The following is a 16,219-nucleotide window of genomic DNA, read 5'->3' as shown; positions in this document are numbered from 1 at the left end:
TCATTGAAAAATCTACATGAATTTGCTCTAATACAAAAGAAGCGCTATGAAAGGGTGGGTAGTATAGCAAAGAAGTTCACTCTGGAGCTACCAGTAACTCTGGGTTATCTAACGTCACTTTTGAACATTCTGCTCACCCTCACCTCAGTAGCATGCTATTTTTTTCCTTGTGTCCTCCCAGGAAATTCTCAGATCCTAGCCCAGCCTTGCTTGGAGCATGGGCAGAATATTGAGTGTTTTTTGTATACATAAAAACAACAAAAAATGTAAATTATTGTGCATGCTGCCATATTGTGATACACTCCACTTGTCCAACTCACCAATTCATACTAGTAGCACCCAGCGCATGGAGAGAAAAGTAGCTTCTAGAGGTCTGAAGTCTCACCACCCTGTTATATAGAAACATTGATGCACAGTACCTTCTCCTATCAATTGCCAAGTTGGCAGACTTTTATGTACCTGTACAACTAATCTCCATTCTGAAACCTTTTTATATGCTCAGGTTGTGTTTCCAAGTTTGGGGTACCCGCATTTCTTCTATACTTTTAGATCTGAAATCTGCACTTTATCATACATTTGCTAGTTTTACAATCAGTATAAATTTGTTAGGCTCATGGTTCTTTCAACAAAACATGTTTTCCTTATTTTAGGTATGATCCAGATATTTTATTAGGCTATGAAGTCCAAATGCATTCTTGGGGTTACCTCTTACAGAGAGCTGCTGCTCTAGATGTTGATTTATGCCAGATGATCTCGCGTGTTCCAGGTGTGTTTGTTTCTTACGCTCTCATTGTTGTGAGGAGCTGTAACTTCCATTTTTTTAATTAAGGCCACTACTATTCTAACTCCTGCCCCATTTTACTCCATGTTTGAAAAGTATTCACTTTTCAAACTTGGAGTAAAATGGGGCAGGAGTTAGTTTCAGCAGCTGTGAGTTCTTCCTTCCTTCCTTGTGACAGTATCCAATGCAAGTTGTGCCTCTTATGTGAGGAGTTATGGGAAATATGGGGAAAGAGCAGAGCTCAGCAACCTGGAAGTTTGGCAATGACATGATGACACTATCACTGAATGTCCAGAAGTCACAGTGTCACAATGAGTCTCAGTGCTTCCCAGCTGCAAAATGGCTGCACACTGGTGTGGATCCCTTAGAGAGCACAGTGGCTTCAAGAAGGATATTATAGAACTAGAAAAGGGGCAGAAGAGGCAAACAAAATTATCAGAGGACTAGAGCATCATCCTTACAAGGAAAGTCTACAATATTTTTTAGCTTGAAAAAAAGCAATTAAGAGGCGACATGATTATGCATGTTGTGGAGAGAGTTGGAAGAAAGAAGTTTTTCTCCCACTCTTACAATATTCCACTAGGTGTCATCTAATGAAATGATTGGTGTCAGATTTAGGATTGAAAAAAGAAGGTACTCCTTCATGCAGGACATAATTAACCACTAGTTTGGGTGGCATTAAAAGAGAGTAGGACAAAGTCATAGAGGACAGGTGTATCAGTGGCAGCTAATCGTGAGGACTGTGCACTACCACTAGGTTGAGTGACAGCTTGCCTCTGTATACCACTTGCAGCAGAGCAAAGATGGGCAAGAAGTATGTCTATCTCTTGTTAGTGAGCTTTCCAGAGGCAGCTGGTGGACCAGGATGCTAGACTAAATTGGTCTTTGGCCTGATCCAGCAGGACGCTTTTTCCTGTTCTTATAGTTTGAAAATGAGCAAGTTTGCTCTGTTCAGCCCATATCTGTTGGAGCACTGTGGTACATTTTCTGCTATGAGAACAAGTTTTGTAGAGCTGCAAATTTACAGCTTTGCTGAAGCTTTGTAGCATTGTGTCATTAAAAATAAACATTATAAGAGCTAAGATTTTATAAACAATTATTGCATTTGCAGTACTGATTCTACAAAGTGGGTCAGGCAATTGAATTTTGTCGTGTGTGGACATGAGTAGAAGGGTCTGTGTACCTGGGCATCACATATAGTTAACTACATTTCTGCAGTGCACTGGCTCAAAAGACTAAAGGGAAAATCACACCACAGAGCATGATAGAGTGTTCTAGAATAGCAGTACTGTATCTTGTAATATGGACATGAGTTCTGGCACATGTTAAAAAAAAAACTATCCACTGTTCCAGAGTTTAGATTTAGAGTTGCCTTCTGAAATAAATATTTGTTTGGATTTTGTAATAAGGTTGTTTTTGAATTATTGAAATATTATTTCTTACTATTTTAGATGATAAAAAGGAAAACAGGTTTGCCCCTGAACGTGATGAATATGGGTCTGATACAATGAGTGAAATAAATATTGTTGGACGAGTTATCCTGAATGTTTGGAGAATTATGCGAAATGAGGTAAAGTCTGGCAAAAATATGTTGAAGACTGATTTCATGATACTAATCTGTCTCTTCTTGTTGTAAGCTATTTTTTTAATAATGCTTGTGTGTAATAAAATAAGTTTTCTTTTTGTATAGTATCTATATTCTTGTGCCTCTTTAAATACAGGAAATGTAAAAACTGGAAATATTATGAGAATCATAGGTTTCTGTTATTTTGTTGAATTCTTGCTCTGGTCTGTAATATATCCCACTCAATTTATCTTTTTCCTGTTTCCTGTTCAAATTTTGTTTCAGCTCTTTCAGTTTACTGGCCAAATGTCCCAGGTTTTACTTTACAAAAATCTATTTTTTACATCTATTAATAACTGATAGCGCATGTGTTGTTGCCAGTTAAAATATTTTCTTTTATGTAATGTCATCAGTGTCATATGGCACCTGAGCTACTAGCAAATAAACTGTTGCATGAAACTTTATAAAGCACATCCCTTTTCACTGAGCGCAGAAGGGTGCCACAATTTAATTTGCCTGATCATGAGGTGCTGTCAGGACTCATAATGCTTAGTGCAGTAAACTAACATGGTTGCCCTTCTGAAATTTATCATGACAAAGCAGTGCCTATTTGTAGTTCCTAAACCTACTCTTTCCAACAAAAGACATTAAGATTAGGTCTTTTAGTTCTCAATAAACAGGTGTATAAATATGTGCTCATCACAGGTCTGCTCTTATTCTAGGTGGCTCTAACTAACTATACCTTTGAAAATGTGGGTTTTCATATACTTCATCAACGCTTTCCACTGTTTACCTCTCGCGTTCTGTCTGATTGGTTTGATAACAAGGCAGACATCTATAGGTAATTGGCTATTCTTATGAGTATTGTAAAGTATGTTTTCCAATACAAAATCTAACCTGTTGTGCACATGAAAAGGAAATGGAAATTAGCAAAGAAAAAGGGAAATAAGATTGGCTGTTGTAAGACATTTATGCTGTTAGTCCCTAATTCATAATTCATCTTTCTACCTGTATTACTCATTTGTCTGTTAGACCAAACTTACATGTCACCTTTACAGGGTAAATACCACTCATGCATAATCAGCTACTCTTGTTAAGGTGACTATCAAGGTAGATGAAGTGAATACATTAGCAATAGAGATGTCCTGATGTGAAAAGTACCCATGTTATTCAAGCATTTTCCTTTATTCATGCAGCCCTTGTAAATAAAATTGGAAATTTGCAAAAATCTGAGTTTATTAAAATGTGATGGAGCATGGTAAGATACTTTTTTGCCTTTTTTTGCAGTGTGCAGCGGCAGGTGTGACAGCATCAGGGTGGCAGACCTGTTCACTCCACTCTGGTGGTCTGTAACAAATATCCACTGCTATCTCACCATCGCTTCCTTCCCATTTTATTTTTATCCAAACGCTTTTATCTATCCTTTCTCTCTAACATTATTATTATTATTGGTTGTTGGCAACCTTCAGTCTTGAAAGACTATGGTATCGAAAGTTCACAAAGCGGTTTACAGAGAAAATCAAACAAACAACTAATGGCTCCCTGTCCCAAAAGGGCTCACAATCTAAAAGAATGCAAAAGAACACCAGCAGACAGCCACTAGAAAAGACAGTGCTGGGGTGAGGAGGCCAGTTACTCTCCCCCCGCTAAATAAAAGAGGAGCACCCATTTTAAAAGTGCCTCTTACCCAGTTAGCAGGGGTAACCTTCGCAAATTTCTTCATTGACATACATTTTGTTAATACATAGTGCTAGTCTCTGATTTTGTATTTTCTTTTGAATACGTTATACAGTCGTGTCTTGGCTCTGTTCCGAAACCCCACAGTTGCCAAAATCTGTCTATAATGAAATCCACAAACCAAAACTTACAGGATCTCTAAATGCAACTGGTGTCCGCCAGTCACATCAGGAGGTATTCTGAGATGTGGAGAGGCTGCCCACGACCTCCCTGCGTTTCAGAAGGCCTACCTGAGGCCTCCAACCTGCACTTCCAGTTTTTCCTCAGGTCTTGGAGCCTACCCAAGGTCTCCAAGACTCACTCCTGGTTTTTCCAGAAACTGGAAGTGCATATCAGAGGTCTCAGACAGGCCTTCTGAGATGCAGGGAGGCTGTGGCTGGCCTCCCCGCATCTCAGAACACCTCCTGGAAACCTCCAGTCACGTTTAGAGGGTCCAAGTCAGTCTGACGCCACAGATTTGGAACCTGCAGATAGTCAAATCCAAGAATACTGAATCTGCAGATAAAGAGAACCGACCTGTACCCCTTAATTAATATAATCCATTTGTGTGCCATGTCCCACCAGGTTTTAATAATCCTTACAAGACTGTACTCACTTTCCATGTAAATAGTTCTAGTTCATCTTGTTTGTCCCTCATACTTTGCACATTGGTGTAGAGTAGTGGTTCTCAAACTTTTAGCACCAGAACCCATGTTTTAGAATAAGAAAGTTTCAGGACCCACCAGAACTCAGGAGTAAGTCCCATTGACTATCATTGTTAAAAGCATTTACAGAGTAGCCTGTTCAAAGTACAAATCTGTCACATTTCCCTAATGCAGTCGCATGCAGTGGTAGTATCAAGTCTAATTTATTAAAAAATAAAATATTGAAATGAATGGGGACCCACCTGAAATTGGCTCATGACCCACCTAGTAGGTCCCAATCCACAGTTTGGGAAACACTGGTGTAGACACACCTGAAGCCATGCGTAGGACCCCCATTCTGCTTTTGCATTTTGTCCCTTGCATTGGCGTTTCCCATCACCACAGCCTCATTGGCTTCTACATTGCCAACAGCCCCTTCTTCAGTCTTCAGCATTGCATTAAGAACATTAGAAGAACTTGCTGGATCAGGCCAAGGGTCTATTAAGTCCAGCTTCATTATCTCACAGTGTACCACCAGATGCCTCTTGGAGCACACAAGACAGCAAGATAACTCTATCCTATTGCTGCTCCCTTGAATCTGGTACTCAGAAATAGGCTATCTCTAAAACCCAGAGAGTGCATACAGTCATCACTTGTAACCTGTGATGAACTTTTCCTCCATAAATCTGTCCAATCTCCTTTTAAAGGCAGACTTAATCTTCGATGATATCGACAGATGCTGGAGGCCATTATTCAGTTCTTCTATCAACTGCCTGTAAACAGTTGAACTAGACCAGAGAGGCACAAGGATGTATTTCATAGTGGTTTTATAGCCCAATTCTGCCTAACTCTCCAAGCGATGATGCAACCGTGGTGTGCACAGTATCCTGCAGGGGAGTTTTGGCATGTTGAAACCGCTTTGGGGGAAGGGAATGAATGTTTCCTTCCCCTGAGGTCCCTGCTACTACCATGAATCATTTTGAACCTGTGCTAGTGATATTATTGGCACAAGTCTTCATTGACCCATGAAGGCAGATCAGGCCCAAGAAAAGTTTTGGATTTGGTGGATTCCGTGAATACTGAACCTGTTCGCCTGGCCACTCTGCCTTCCCCCCTGCCCCATTCCACCCCGTCCCAAATCCTGTGTGGTCTTACTGTCAGCAGGGCCTCCACCATCTATCATCACTTACACCCAGCCACTCACAGCTTGTGGCAGCAACCAGGCCATGCTTGCTGGCATTGACACATTTGCAACAGTCATAAAGCTATTTACACTGCCGGAATGCTTTTTCTGGTTGCATAAACAGCCCATAGGATTAGGCCATTAGTCTCCAAGAAGAATATTGACACCAGTTTTATTCAGGACTGAAAATCTTAAAGATGTAGTATATAAGATTCAAATTCCTTTTCGTGGACATCTTAACATCCACAGTGACCACAACGGAACCTGGTGATGTGGTATGAATAAATATAAGGGAGGAATATCTCAGTGTGCCAAAAAGACCATTCTGTAAGAGGTTTCTTCCATTTTGTCTCAATGAGCAGCGTTATCTGTCTTGGCCTTCAAGTTAACCACTTAGGATGTTCACAAAGGAGTACTGATTACTTTCTAAAGTCTTTTCCCCCAGAATATTGCTTGCTTGTTTTGCACTCAAGGTTTTTTGCATGTTTCTAATTTTACTTTAAAGGTGGAAAATGGTTGATTATTACATTAGCCGTGTCTGTGGGAATCTCCAGTTATTGGAACAATTGGACTTGATTGGCAGGACAAGTGAAATGGCAAGGCTGTTTGGAATTCAGTTCTTGCATGTATTAACAAGAGGATCACAGGTAAAATTTCCTTAAATGTTTCAAAAGTCAACATGCATATCTTCTTTTGGGGGGGGGGGGGAATATGGTTAGTCAATGATTTAACATTATTTGATGAAGTAAAAATTCCCTAGTTTGGTAACGGAGAACTTCAGATAAATTTTCTCATAGAATTGGTTGTAGGATTTTTTTCAGTCCTTAGTATTTCCCTTTAGTAGCTACTTCCTACCCTGACACAATCTATTCTTCTGCTCAAGGATACTGTTCAAAATGCTGCTAAATACGTAGTCATTTCAGCATATGTTGAAAAATACATGTAGCTTTTAGGTTTGATAAGTAATTCTTATGTTGTGTTTTCTTTGTAGTACCGTGTGGAGTCGATGATGTTACGCATTGCAAAACCAATGAATTACATTGCTGTGACACCCAGTGTCCAGCAGCGAGCTCAAATGAAAGCCCCACAGTGCATTCCTTTAATAATGGAGCCAGAATCTCGTTTCTACAGTAATGCTGTCCTTGTCTTAGATTTTCAGTCTTTGTATCCATCCATAGTAATAGCATACAATTACTGTTTTTCTACATGCCTGGGACATACTGAGAATTTGGGGAAGTAAGTATTAATCATATAAATCCTAACGCATTAAGATGGTCTGGTTTTTTCCCCCTGCTACATCAAAGGTAGAAAGAAGTAAACGTAGCCAGACTTCCCTATGCATCTGAATGGCCATAGATCATTATTAGAATATCCAAATATTCCCGTTTTAGGTCTTGAAACTCCACCCTTCCTATACAGAGAGAGAATTTAGCATAATAACATGTAGTATGTGAGTTTGGAAATGCATCAAAATCAGTTGTCTCTGGCAGGAATGAGATTTTAACAACCAACATGGAAAAGTACTTTTACTGGGTTTATACAAGAATTATCTCAAGAAGTTGAGCCTAACTAATGTACATGGATATTTTTCCGTCTAACACCCTAGTTTTATTGTTTATGCCAATAAAGTTTTGATTGATTGATGGATTGCTTGGTTGTCTCTGGCTGTGTGATGTTGGATGAGTGTACTTATACTTTCTCTTATGGGAAGAGAGAGAGCAGCATTTCCCAACCTGTAAGTCACAATCCACTTGGTGGGTTGTGGGCAGATGCACTGTGGGTCTTGATGTTGAGCCCTCCTACCTGTCCTTGTGTCTCATTAGCACTGAACTGGAACCTTATGGCCACAATTGGAGGCCGTTCCCACATTGTGCTGGCCTGGGACACACTCCATTGGTCTCCACAGGCCTCCTAAAACCTCTCAAACAACAGGAAGTGACTTCCAAATTACTTCTAGGTTTGCTTCTGCTACTTCCTGTCACTTCTGAGAGGCTTTCTGAGGCCTGGGGAAGCTTATGTAGTCCCAGAGAGTGAGGTGGGTTGCAGCAGGGGAAAGCTTGGGGACCACTGGTATAGAGGAATAAAAAAGGTGGTTAAAGCAAAAATGAGTATTAAAGATTTCTTGAAGATGAGAAGGATAGACCAAAGTGGCAGTTGGAAGTGGAGTGGCATTGCAATATCATTCTCTGTAAGCAAATGCTTAGACCTTAAATTATAAGCTATCAATAAATAGTTATATAAGACATTCAAAAGGACCTCTAATATCTGGTCTTGCAAGAAATTACACAAATGGGACCGTAGACATCTGGCATTCCACTTGCTCTAGCGTTATACCTTCTATATTTAATGTATTGATCCTTTTTTCTAAATAGGCACATTAATTACCTTCAAGCTCATGTGTGTACAGTTTTCCTTCTAGTATTGAACTAGCATAATTAACTAACTATTTTATAACTAAAATAGTGGAGAGTTATATTCTAGCCTTGCTATGTTCTTGCAACAGAGCAAGCAAAGGCAAACTTTTCTACCCCTTCCTCTAAACTTCTTACACATCCCCAGACCTCAAAAAAACCTATTCGTAAGTGTTGAGAAACTTTTGGGAACAAGATGGGAAGAGGTGCAGTGGCAGGCAGAAATTCTTAAAAAAGAAAAAGTATATTTTTACATATTTTAACTTCACATGCATCCTGTTTTTCCTGAGTTTTTCATTAACAAGCTTGACTGCTATGAGCACTTTGACTTTTATTGTTTTTGCTGCTGCAGACTTACCAGACAATCTGCTGGGAGTTGGTGTTATTCCGTATTGCTGTTTTTTATTCTTGTTTTAGCCTGTGTATTTTGCTGTTGTACTTTGTTTTAAATGTGGTAAACTATTTTGTGTATTCTTCTAAAAATTAAAACCAGAACAAAAATACCTTGATTAAAAACCTAAATTAAGAATAGTCAACATTTGAAGATGGTAGACAGAGAAAAAGGAGAGATGAAATGGGCAAGGCAAGCAAGCAAGAGACGAAAAAATGACAGGATTGCTAAAAGAGTGTAAGATGGCTTGGGCATGAGTGAGACAGATATGGGGCTGATGCCAAAAAAATTAACCCAGGTGTTATAGTGCCTAGTTCCCTTAAGCAATGTGTAGCGTGGGAAGAAGGCCTCTGTTTATTGTTGTTATTGTTATTATTATTATTAATTAACTTTATTTGTATCCTGCCTTTCTCCCTGCAGGGACCCAAGGTGGCTTATAACAATAGTTAAAAACATTAAGAACATAATTTAAAAACAAGATATCTGTTAATATAGATAAGCCTCTATCAGTTAATACAGATACAGTAGTACTTACCTGCATTTTACTGAGAACTCAGTTCCTTTTTTCTTACTTTCAAGATATGATGAATTTAAATTTGGCTGCACATCTCTGAGAGTATGTCCTGATCTACTGTATCATCTTCGGCATGATATCACTGTATCACCCTGTGGAATTGCTTTTGTCAAGGTAATGTTTGATACAGAATAGTAATTTGGTTTTTTGTTGCTCTAATTCTATAGGGCATTTGTTATTATCTGTTTCCTGCAATATCTGCAACAGCTCTTATAAAAACCAATCTAACTCTCAAAACTGACCAAATAAGTGTTTTTGCAACTTCCTGAAAAGAGCATCGCGTAATTTCTTTAGCAGAGTGCTTAATATACTGAAGCCACCTCTGAAGGGTCACTGTTTCTAGTGGTAACCGTTTGTGTTTCATTTATATACTTGGGAAAGGACCTCTTTTTCAGTCTCGTGTAAAGAAGGTGCTCTCTAAAATGTCCTAGACCCAAGCAGTATAGAACTTTTTTAAAAAAGTTAAAATCAACACTTTGAATTTTTCCCAGAAACTATCTGTAAACTATCAGTAACCAGTGGAACTCTTTCTTTTTTAAAATATTGCTGAAATGTGTTTAGTGCAGCCAGCTCTGCGCAATAGTGAAGCTATCGCATTTTGGACTAGCTGAAGTTATTTTCCATTACAAACTATTTCTAGATACATAGCATGTCATTTACAAAATGATTATTCAAACCAGGACCGAGCTGAAATTGGCCCCAAACTCCACAGCCTTAAGTAAAAGTCTTTGTTGAACTTACCTTGTGGTCCTGTTTTCTCAGTCTGTGTTCACCAAGGGTCATTTGGCTTAAATTACAATTGGGTCTGGGTAATTTTGGCAACAACCCAAAACTCAATGAGACAAGCAGTGATAGGAAGCTCCCTGTAATGAGCAGATCTCCAGTGGGTGCTTTTCACACACTCAGAAAAACACTCCTGTCCACCCTGAACCTCTTACTGGTGTTGTTTGTGTTGCGTCTGGTCCCCAATCCAGAAGTAACTAGTGATAACATCCTTGCCAGTTATCGGTGGTACTTCTAATAGGTGGGCCATGCGAAGAGGTACAGTGGGGGACAAACATTGAGAAGCACTGCTCTAAAAGATGAACTATAGAAGGAAGGTAAATCTGGACTTTACCAGATTTATGGTATGAGAACACTTAGACCGCTGCTTCTGGAAAGGTGCACGACCTCTTTGATTAGCTTGGGCCTCGGCACCCACCTGCAACTGACTGCATTTCCTCCATAGCAGTTTTAATCATAACCATGACCTGCTTCCTTGCTACTGGGAAAAGCTCATAGTCTGCAGAAGTTCCCTCACCCGCAGACACTTCTGACCTATCTGAGTACATGACTCACGACCACAATGGGTAAACCTTTGCCAAATTACATAAAGTCCACCCAATTTTCACCACCAATACAGTAACATTCACAATGGGTGAGCTTTTTATGTAGCTTCAAAAAGTTCACCTCACTCTCACCAACAGGAGATGTTTCAGCTACCCGAACGGCTACCTCAGGCCTCCGTTGTCAGTAGAATGTTGGTGTTAACTGCCACTCCTAACCATTGCACTATGGCTGATTATAGTCAGTTGAAATCCACTGCAGTGGTCAGGGAGGCCTGTCAGTTTCCCCAATAGCTCTCCACTGCCACTGTGAGAAAAGGGACATGATTGAGCTAAAGCTTTCCTGGGCACAGCTTTAATGGTGATTGGCAACCAAGATAATCTCTGTACACCTAAAAAGCGGTCCAACCTCCTTCCTGCCTGTCGGACAGACTTGGGAGATGCACCAACATGACACGGCTCTAATTGCAGAAGTGATTTGCCCTCAGAGCATACGCCAAAGAACTCCTCCCTGCTAAGGGCCTGTGCCCTGACTAAAGACCACAGGGAAGACGTTTATGCACAGAGATTTCTTCTGTCCAAAAAACTTCCACTCAAACTCTGTAAGGGGGCACAGCCCCAGCCGATGTCCTCACTGTAGTGAGATAGGACCAGAACTGAAGGTAATGGTCAGCCCTTGCACAAGGAGATTCTGTTATCCAGCTTGACCCTACCTCAAGCTGCGCATGGAGCATTCCCATCTGTTTGGAATGTCCCCTTTTGCTCTTCCAGAAACATAAATTCACCATTAAGAAAATTACTGGTTTTTTTTTGTTAACCATCTTGGCTTGTGTTTGAACGTTAAGACAGCCATTGTTCAAGGCAGTGTAAAAGGAGATCAGTTGAGTCACCTTCAGCAAATGATGACCTAGAACAATACAACTTATGTAGAATTGATAGAAGCTCTACTATCTCCACCATACTCTTGAATTGATGAACAATGCAACAGCACTGTTGTTGTCAGGACAATGCAACCTTAAGGCAGTGCTGTCACAGTATTCACAACCTCTTGTGACAAGGCAAGCACCAGTGAAGTTCAGGGCCTGTTCCCCTTCACAAATGGTGATAGTGTACCCATCCAGTCCTTTTCAGTACAATGCCATAAATCTACAAATTCACAGTGAAATGATTCAAAAATATTAACTTGCCCCCTCACAATTGGAACTGATGGGTAGTTATCCTATGCAACATTAATATTGATTCTATGCTATATATATATTTAATGTCAAGGTCAATCCTTACTCTAGCCATTTTTTAAAGATTTCTTTCTTTCTTTTCTTTTCATGATAGCCTTCAGTAAGAAAGGGTGTGTTGCCAAGAATGCTGGAAGAAATTCTGAAGACTAGAATAATGGTGAAGCAATCGATGAAGGCTTATAAGCATGACAAAGCAATCACTCGAATGCTTGAGGCACGTCAACTTGGCCTTAAACTTATAGCAAATGTCACTTATGGATATACTGCTGCTAACTTTTCAGGAAGGATGCCTTGCGTAGAGGTGAGTGACAAAAATAAAACACTAAGATGATTCAGAAAATAGAAAGTCTTTAAAGCAATGGCTGTTCTCAGCCCCCTGCTCCTTAACTATAAGGTTATGATGAGGATATTCAAGTTAAAGGACTAAAATGCCTTTTATACTGAAATAGTATGTAAATTGTTAATAGCTGTTTACAATACTTCTTAAAACATTATTTCAGTCAGTCAGTGTAGCCACTCCAGAGATCTGCTTTAGGTATGCTCAAGAGGATGGATGGTCAACAAATGTGCCTTTTTTTTTTTTTAATTGACCCTCTGTGATACAGCATAAAGTACATAGAAAATGCTCCTTAATGTAGTAAAGGGGGCACTGCAATTTTAAAACGTTCTCAAAAGCTTCTGCAAAACATTATACAAATGGTTAACATTATACAGAGTCATAAGGTTCTGTGGGTTGTGGCCAGAGTATCATAAATGATACATGCAAGATCAAGTCAGAAAGAAATGCAGCTTCATTCACCAAAGGGATTCACCAAAGTGTTGTTTATCTTTGTATCTACAGGTTGGTGATAGTATTGTACACAAAGCCAGAGAGACCTTGGAGCGAGCAATAAAACTAGTGAATGATACCAAAAAATGGGGAGCTCGGGTTGTATATGGAGACACAGACAGGTAATGAAAAAGCAGTGTTTCACTTGATGAACGTATTAATTAGAAATTGTACAATTTAGCTGTCACATAGCTGATCAGGAATTAGTTCAAGTTCTTCCTCATGTATTGAACTTTATGGAAGACTAACTCGTTTCATAACACACAGTTTGCAGTGATGTCTAAACCAAGATGTCTATACCAGAACCTGGTATTGTAAAAGGGCAGTTCTGAATGGAATGGGAATGTCCTGTTCGCAGCTCAAGGTAGGGTGAGCTGGAATCTCCTTGCGCCAGGACTGACCGTTAGCTTCAGTTTTGGTCCTACCTCACTACAGTGAGGATGTCAGTTGGGGTTGTGCTGCCTTACCAAGATTGACTGGAAGTTTTTCAGGCAGCAGGAATCGCAGTGCATAGACTCCTTCCCTATGGTCTTAGCAGGCTTTGGTGCAGGCTCTGAGGGCAAATTGCCTCTGCAGTTGGAGCCGTGCTGTGTTTGTGCATCGCCCAAGTTTGTCCAACAGGCAGCAAGGTCAGACCCTGTTTTAGGCATGCAAAGCTTATTGCGGTTGCCAATCGCCATTAAAGCTGTGTCCAAGAGGACTTTAGCTCATCTGTGCCCTTTCTCACAGCAGCAGTTGAGAGCTATTTGGGGAAACCCTGAATCTGTGGTTTGAGTCCTCCCTGAAAACCATGGCTTGAGCTGGTTTTTTAGGGAACACTCAAACACAGTTTCCTGGTTTGGATGTCACTATAAACAGTGGTTTAACAAGTCAGGATGTCTATGAAACCAGGAATGGGAGAGCATTCAAGCTCATCATTTATTCCCCAACTGTAGTCTGTTGGACCTGGAATGTGACATCTTACAGTATGTAATAGGCTGGTTTTGTTCTGCATATGACAAAGTTCCTGGCTTGTGATATGTAAGAACCTTTGAACAAATATGCACATTTAGTTGATTCCTGTCATCGCTTCTTTCAGTATGTTTGTACTTCTGAAAGGAGCTACTAAGGAACAGTCGTTTAAGATTGGCCAAGAAATCGCTGAAGCTGTAACAGCTACCAACCCCAAACCAGTAAAACTGAAGTTTGAAAAGGTGAGAAAACTTACATATTTGCACAAAAAATAAACTAGTTGCTGTATCTCTGCTTATGGTGTTGCTTAACTCCCAAATTTATCAAGGTGCTGTTCTGAGAGACAAAGGGTGCAATCCTAACCCCTTATGTCAGTGCTTTCCAGCACTGACATAAGGGCAATGCAGCTCCAAGGTAAGGGAACAAACATTCCCTTACTTTGAGGAGGCCTCTGTGAGTGACACCCAACTGCAGGGTGCAGCACACATTCCATTGGCACCGCTATGCCAGTACTGGAAAGCACCGACTTAAGGGATTAGGATTTCGCCCAAAATGTAATTACAATATTCATAGTTTATTTTCATTTCCTTTTCTTATAATTCTAAGCACTAAATTCACCTTTTTACTTGCTGCAGCATGTTAAATTGATATTTTCGTTGACCTGTCCACCATGATACGATCTTTTTGAATTCAGTTCAGACTTCATCACTGTATATGCAGTTAGATTCTTATTCTGGTGTGCATAGCTTAACATTTAGTTTCATTGAACTGCATTTGCATTTTATTGCCCATTCATTTATTTGAGAGATCTCTTTGCATTTCTTTGCACTTTGCTTTGGGTTTTATCATTCTGAATAATTTGGTAATGCCATCAAAATGGTCACCCCTTAACTCGCCTTTCTCCACATAATGTATTTATTGTTACCGTCAAAGACCAGCAAAAACAAACACACCCACATAATGTATGAACAAATTAAAAAGAACTGGTTCCAGTACAGATCTTTGGGGGACCGCATTTCTCTCTATTATGGGAATTTACGAAAGATTGGATATCCAGACCTGTACAGATTTTTTTTAAGGATGTAGGAATTTGCAGGCCAGTAACCTTAGTTTGGCTAAAAGCTATTTTAAAGATTAAATGATCAATCATTTAGAAGCACAAGACTTTCTGAAGAAGAATCAGCATGGCTTTTGTAGAGGAAAGTCCCATTTCACTAACCTTTTAGTTTTCTGAGAGCATCAACAAATATGTGGATATCCCAAAAGATATTGTATACTTGGACATTAAAAAAAAACTTTTGACAGTCACCAAAGGCTGCTGATTAAACCTAGCAATCAAAGGTTATGATAATGTGTTGCTGTAAGAAAGGGTCTATTTATGAAATGTGTTGAGAAGAAGAAAATTAAATCTGCAGTTTTCATGCATTTCCTGTTGCTGGTCTTAAAATTTGCTTTTTTAAAATGGCATAGGTGTATTTACCTTGTATTCTGCAAACCAAGAAGAGGTATGTTGGTTACATGTATGAAACACTAGACCAGAAGGACCCAGTATTTGATGCAAAAGGCATAGAAACTGTTAGAAGAGATTCTTGTCCTGCTGTTTCCAAGGTAAAACGTCACTGGCATTTTATTATGTTTAAAAATTCATTCTTGTTTGAATGTACCATTTCCAAACATGGGGAAATGACTTCAAAGGGCTAAAAGCCCTCTGAAAATGGAGTGATTTAGCAACTTTCTGTGTTGTAACAAGGCCAACAAATGCCTTCATAACAACTTAAATTATTTTGAATAGTTTCGAGCAACAAAGAATTCTTAAAACATTTGCTTTGTGTCTCAGATACTTGAGCGTTCTATCAAGCTACTATTTGAAACACGTGATATAAGTCAGATCAAGCAGTATGTGCAAAATCAATGCATGAAGTTATTAGAAGGGAAGGCCAGCATGCAAGACTTCATCTTTGCAAAGGAGTACAGAGGAATGTCTGCTTACAGACCAGGAGCTTGTGTGCCAGCTCTGGAAATCACAAGGTAATATGGTACATTAATAGCACTGCAAGATGCATCAGACCTGTTGTGTGAGTTCATTAAAGAAATAAGTACTCATTATCAAAATCAAGGCTCCTCCTTTCAGCAATTGCAAAAGGTTTTATTACATTAAAGAAGTGTATTTTAAACTGTGGGTCGGTGGGTTTCAGGTGGATTGCATAGCACCTAGCTCAGCCACTATTGAAAATATAGAGTTTGAACATACAGGGTACAGAGCTACTGGACAGTTCAGGCTCCCAGTGGCAGAGAGGCATGGTGCTTTGCCCTGAATAGGTGGGAAGATGGGATACTCGAAAGGGGGGAAGGCTATGTGGTTGGAGAAAGATTCAAGTCTGTGTTCTGCTTTGACTTCTAAGCTGAAATGTTTGAATTCTGAGCTATGCAAAATAGCAGCACAAGTGCCCTGTGTAATGGGACCTTTGGCTGATTGTGACGTTGGTTTGAAGCCTAAATTGATTATGTCACTTCTGGCCATGACATCACTTCCGGTGGGTCCTGACAGATTGTCACTCTACAGAGTGGGTTCTGGTGCTAAAAGTTTGAGAACCACTGCATTAAAGGATATAAAG

At 39.7% G+C, this 16,219-nt stretch overlaps 1 protein-coding gene across 2 annotated transcripts in view; it reads left to right on the top strand.

Moving 5' to 3' along the window:
- The window catches only part of REV3L (REV3 like, DNA directed polymerase zeta catalytic subunit), an 85,307-nt gene that overhangs the window by 62,407 nt on the left and 6,681 nt on the right, over positions 1-16,219 (top strand). For both annotated transcript variants that reach the window (XM_066613441.1, XM_066613433.1), the window contains 11 exons: positions 651-766; positions 2,233-2,351; positions 3,068-3,186; positions 6,394-6,535; positions 6,880-7,124; positions 9,270-9,378; positions 11,919-12,125; positions 12,666-12,775; positions 13,732-13,846; positions 15,075-15,212; positions 15,442-15,632. In XM_066613441.1, coding sequence (XP_066469538.1) covers positions 651-766; positions 2,233-2,351; positions 3,068-3,186; positions 6,394-6,535; positions 6,880-7,124; positions 9,270-9,378; positions 11,919-12,125; positions 12,666-12,775; positions 13,732-13,846; positions 15,075-15,212; positions 15,442-15,632 — 1,611 coding nt within the window. The remainder of the gene's footprint in view (positions 1-650; positions 767-2,232; positions 2,352-3,067; positions 3,187-6,393; positions 6,536-6,879; positions 7,125-9,269; positions 9,379-11,918; positions 12,126-12,665; positions 12,776-13,731; positions 13,847-15,074; positions 15,213-15,441; positions 15,633-16,219) is intronic.

The sequence above is a fragment of the Tiliqua scincoides genome, chromosome 1, assembly GCF_035046505.1.
Source record: "Tiliqua scincoides isolate rTilSci1 chromosome 1, rTilSci1.hap2, whole genome shotgun sequence".
In the NCBI taxonomy this organism is placed as follows: Eukaryota; Metazoa; Chordata; class Lepidosauria; order Squamata; family Scincidae; genus Tiliqua; species Tiliqua scincoides.
The sequence above is the reverse complement of the archived record's forward strand: the minus strand, read 5'-3'. Positions and strand labels throughout refer to the sequence as shown.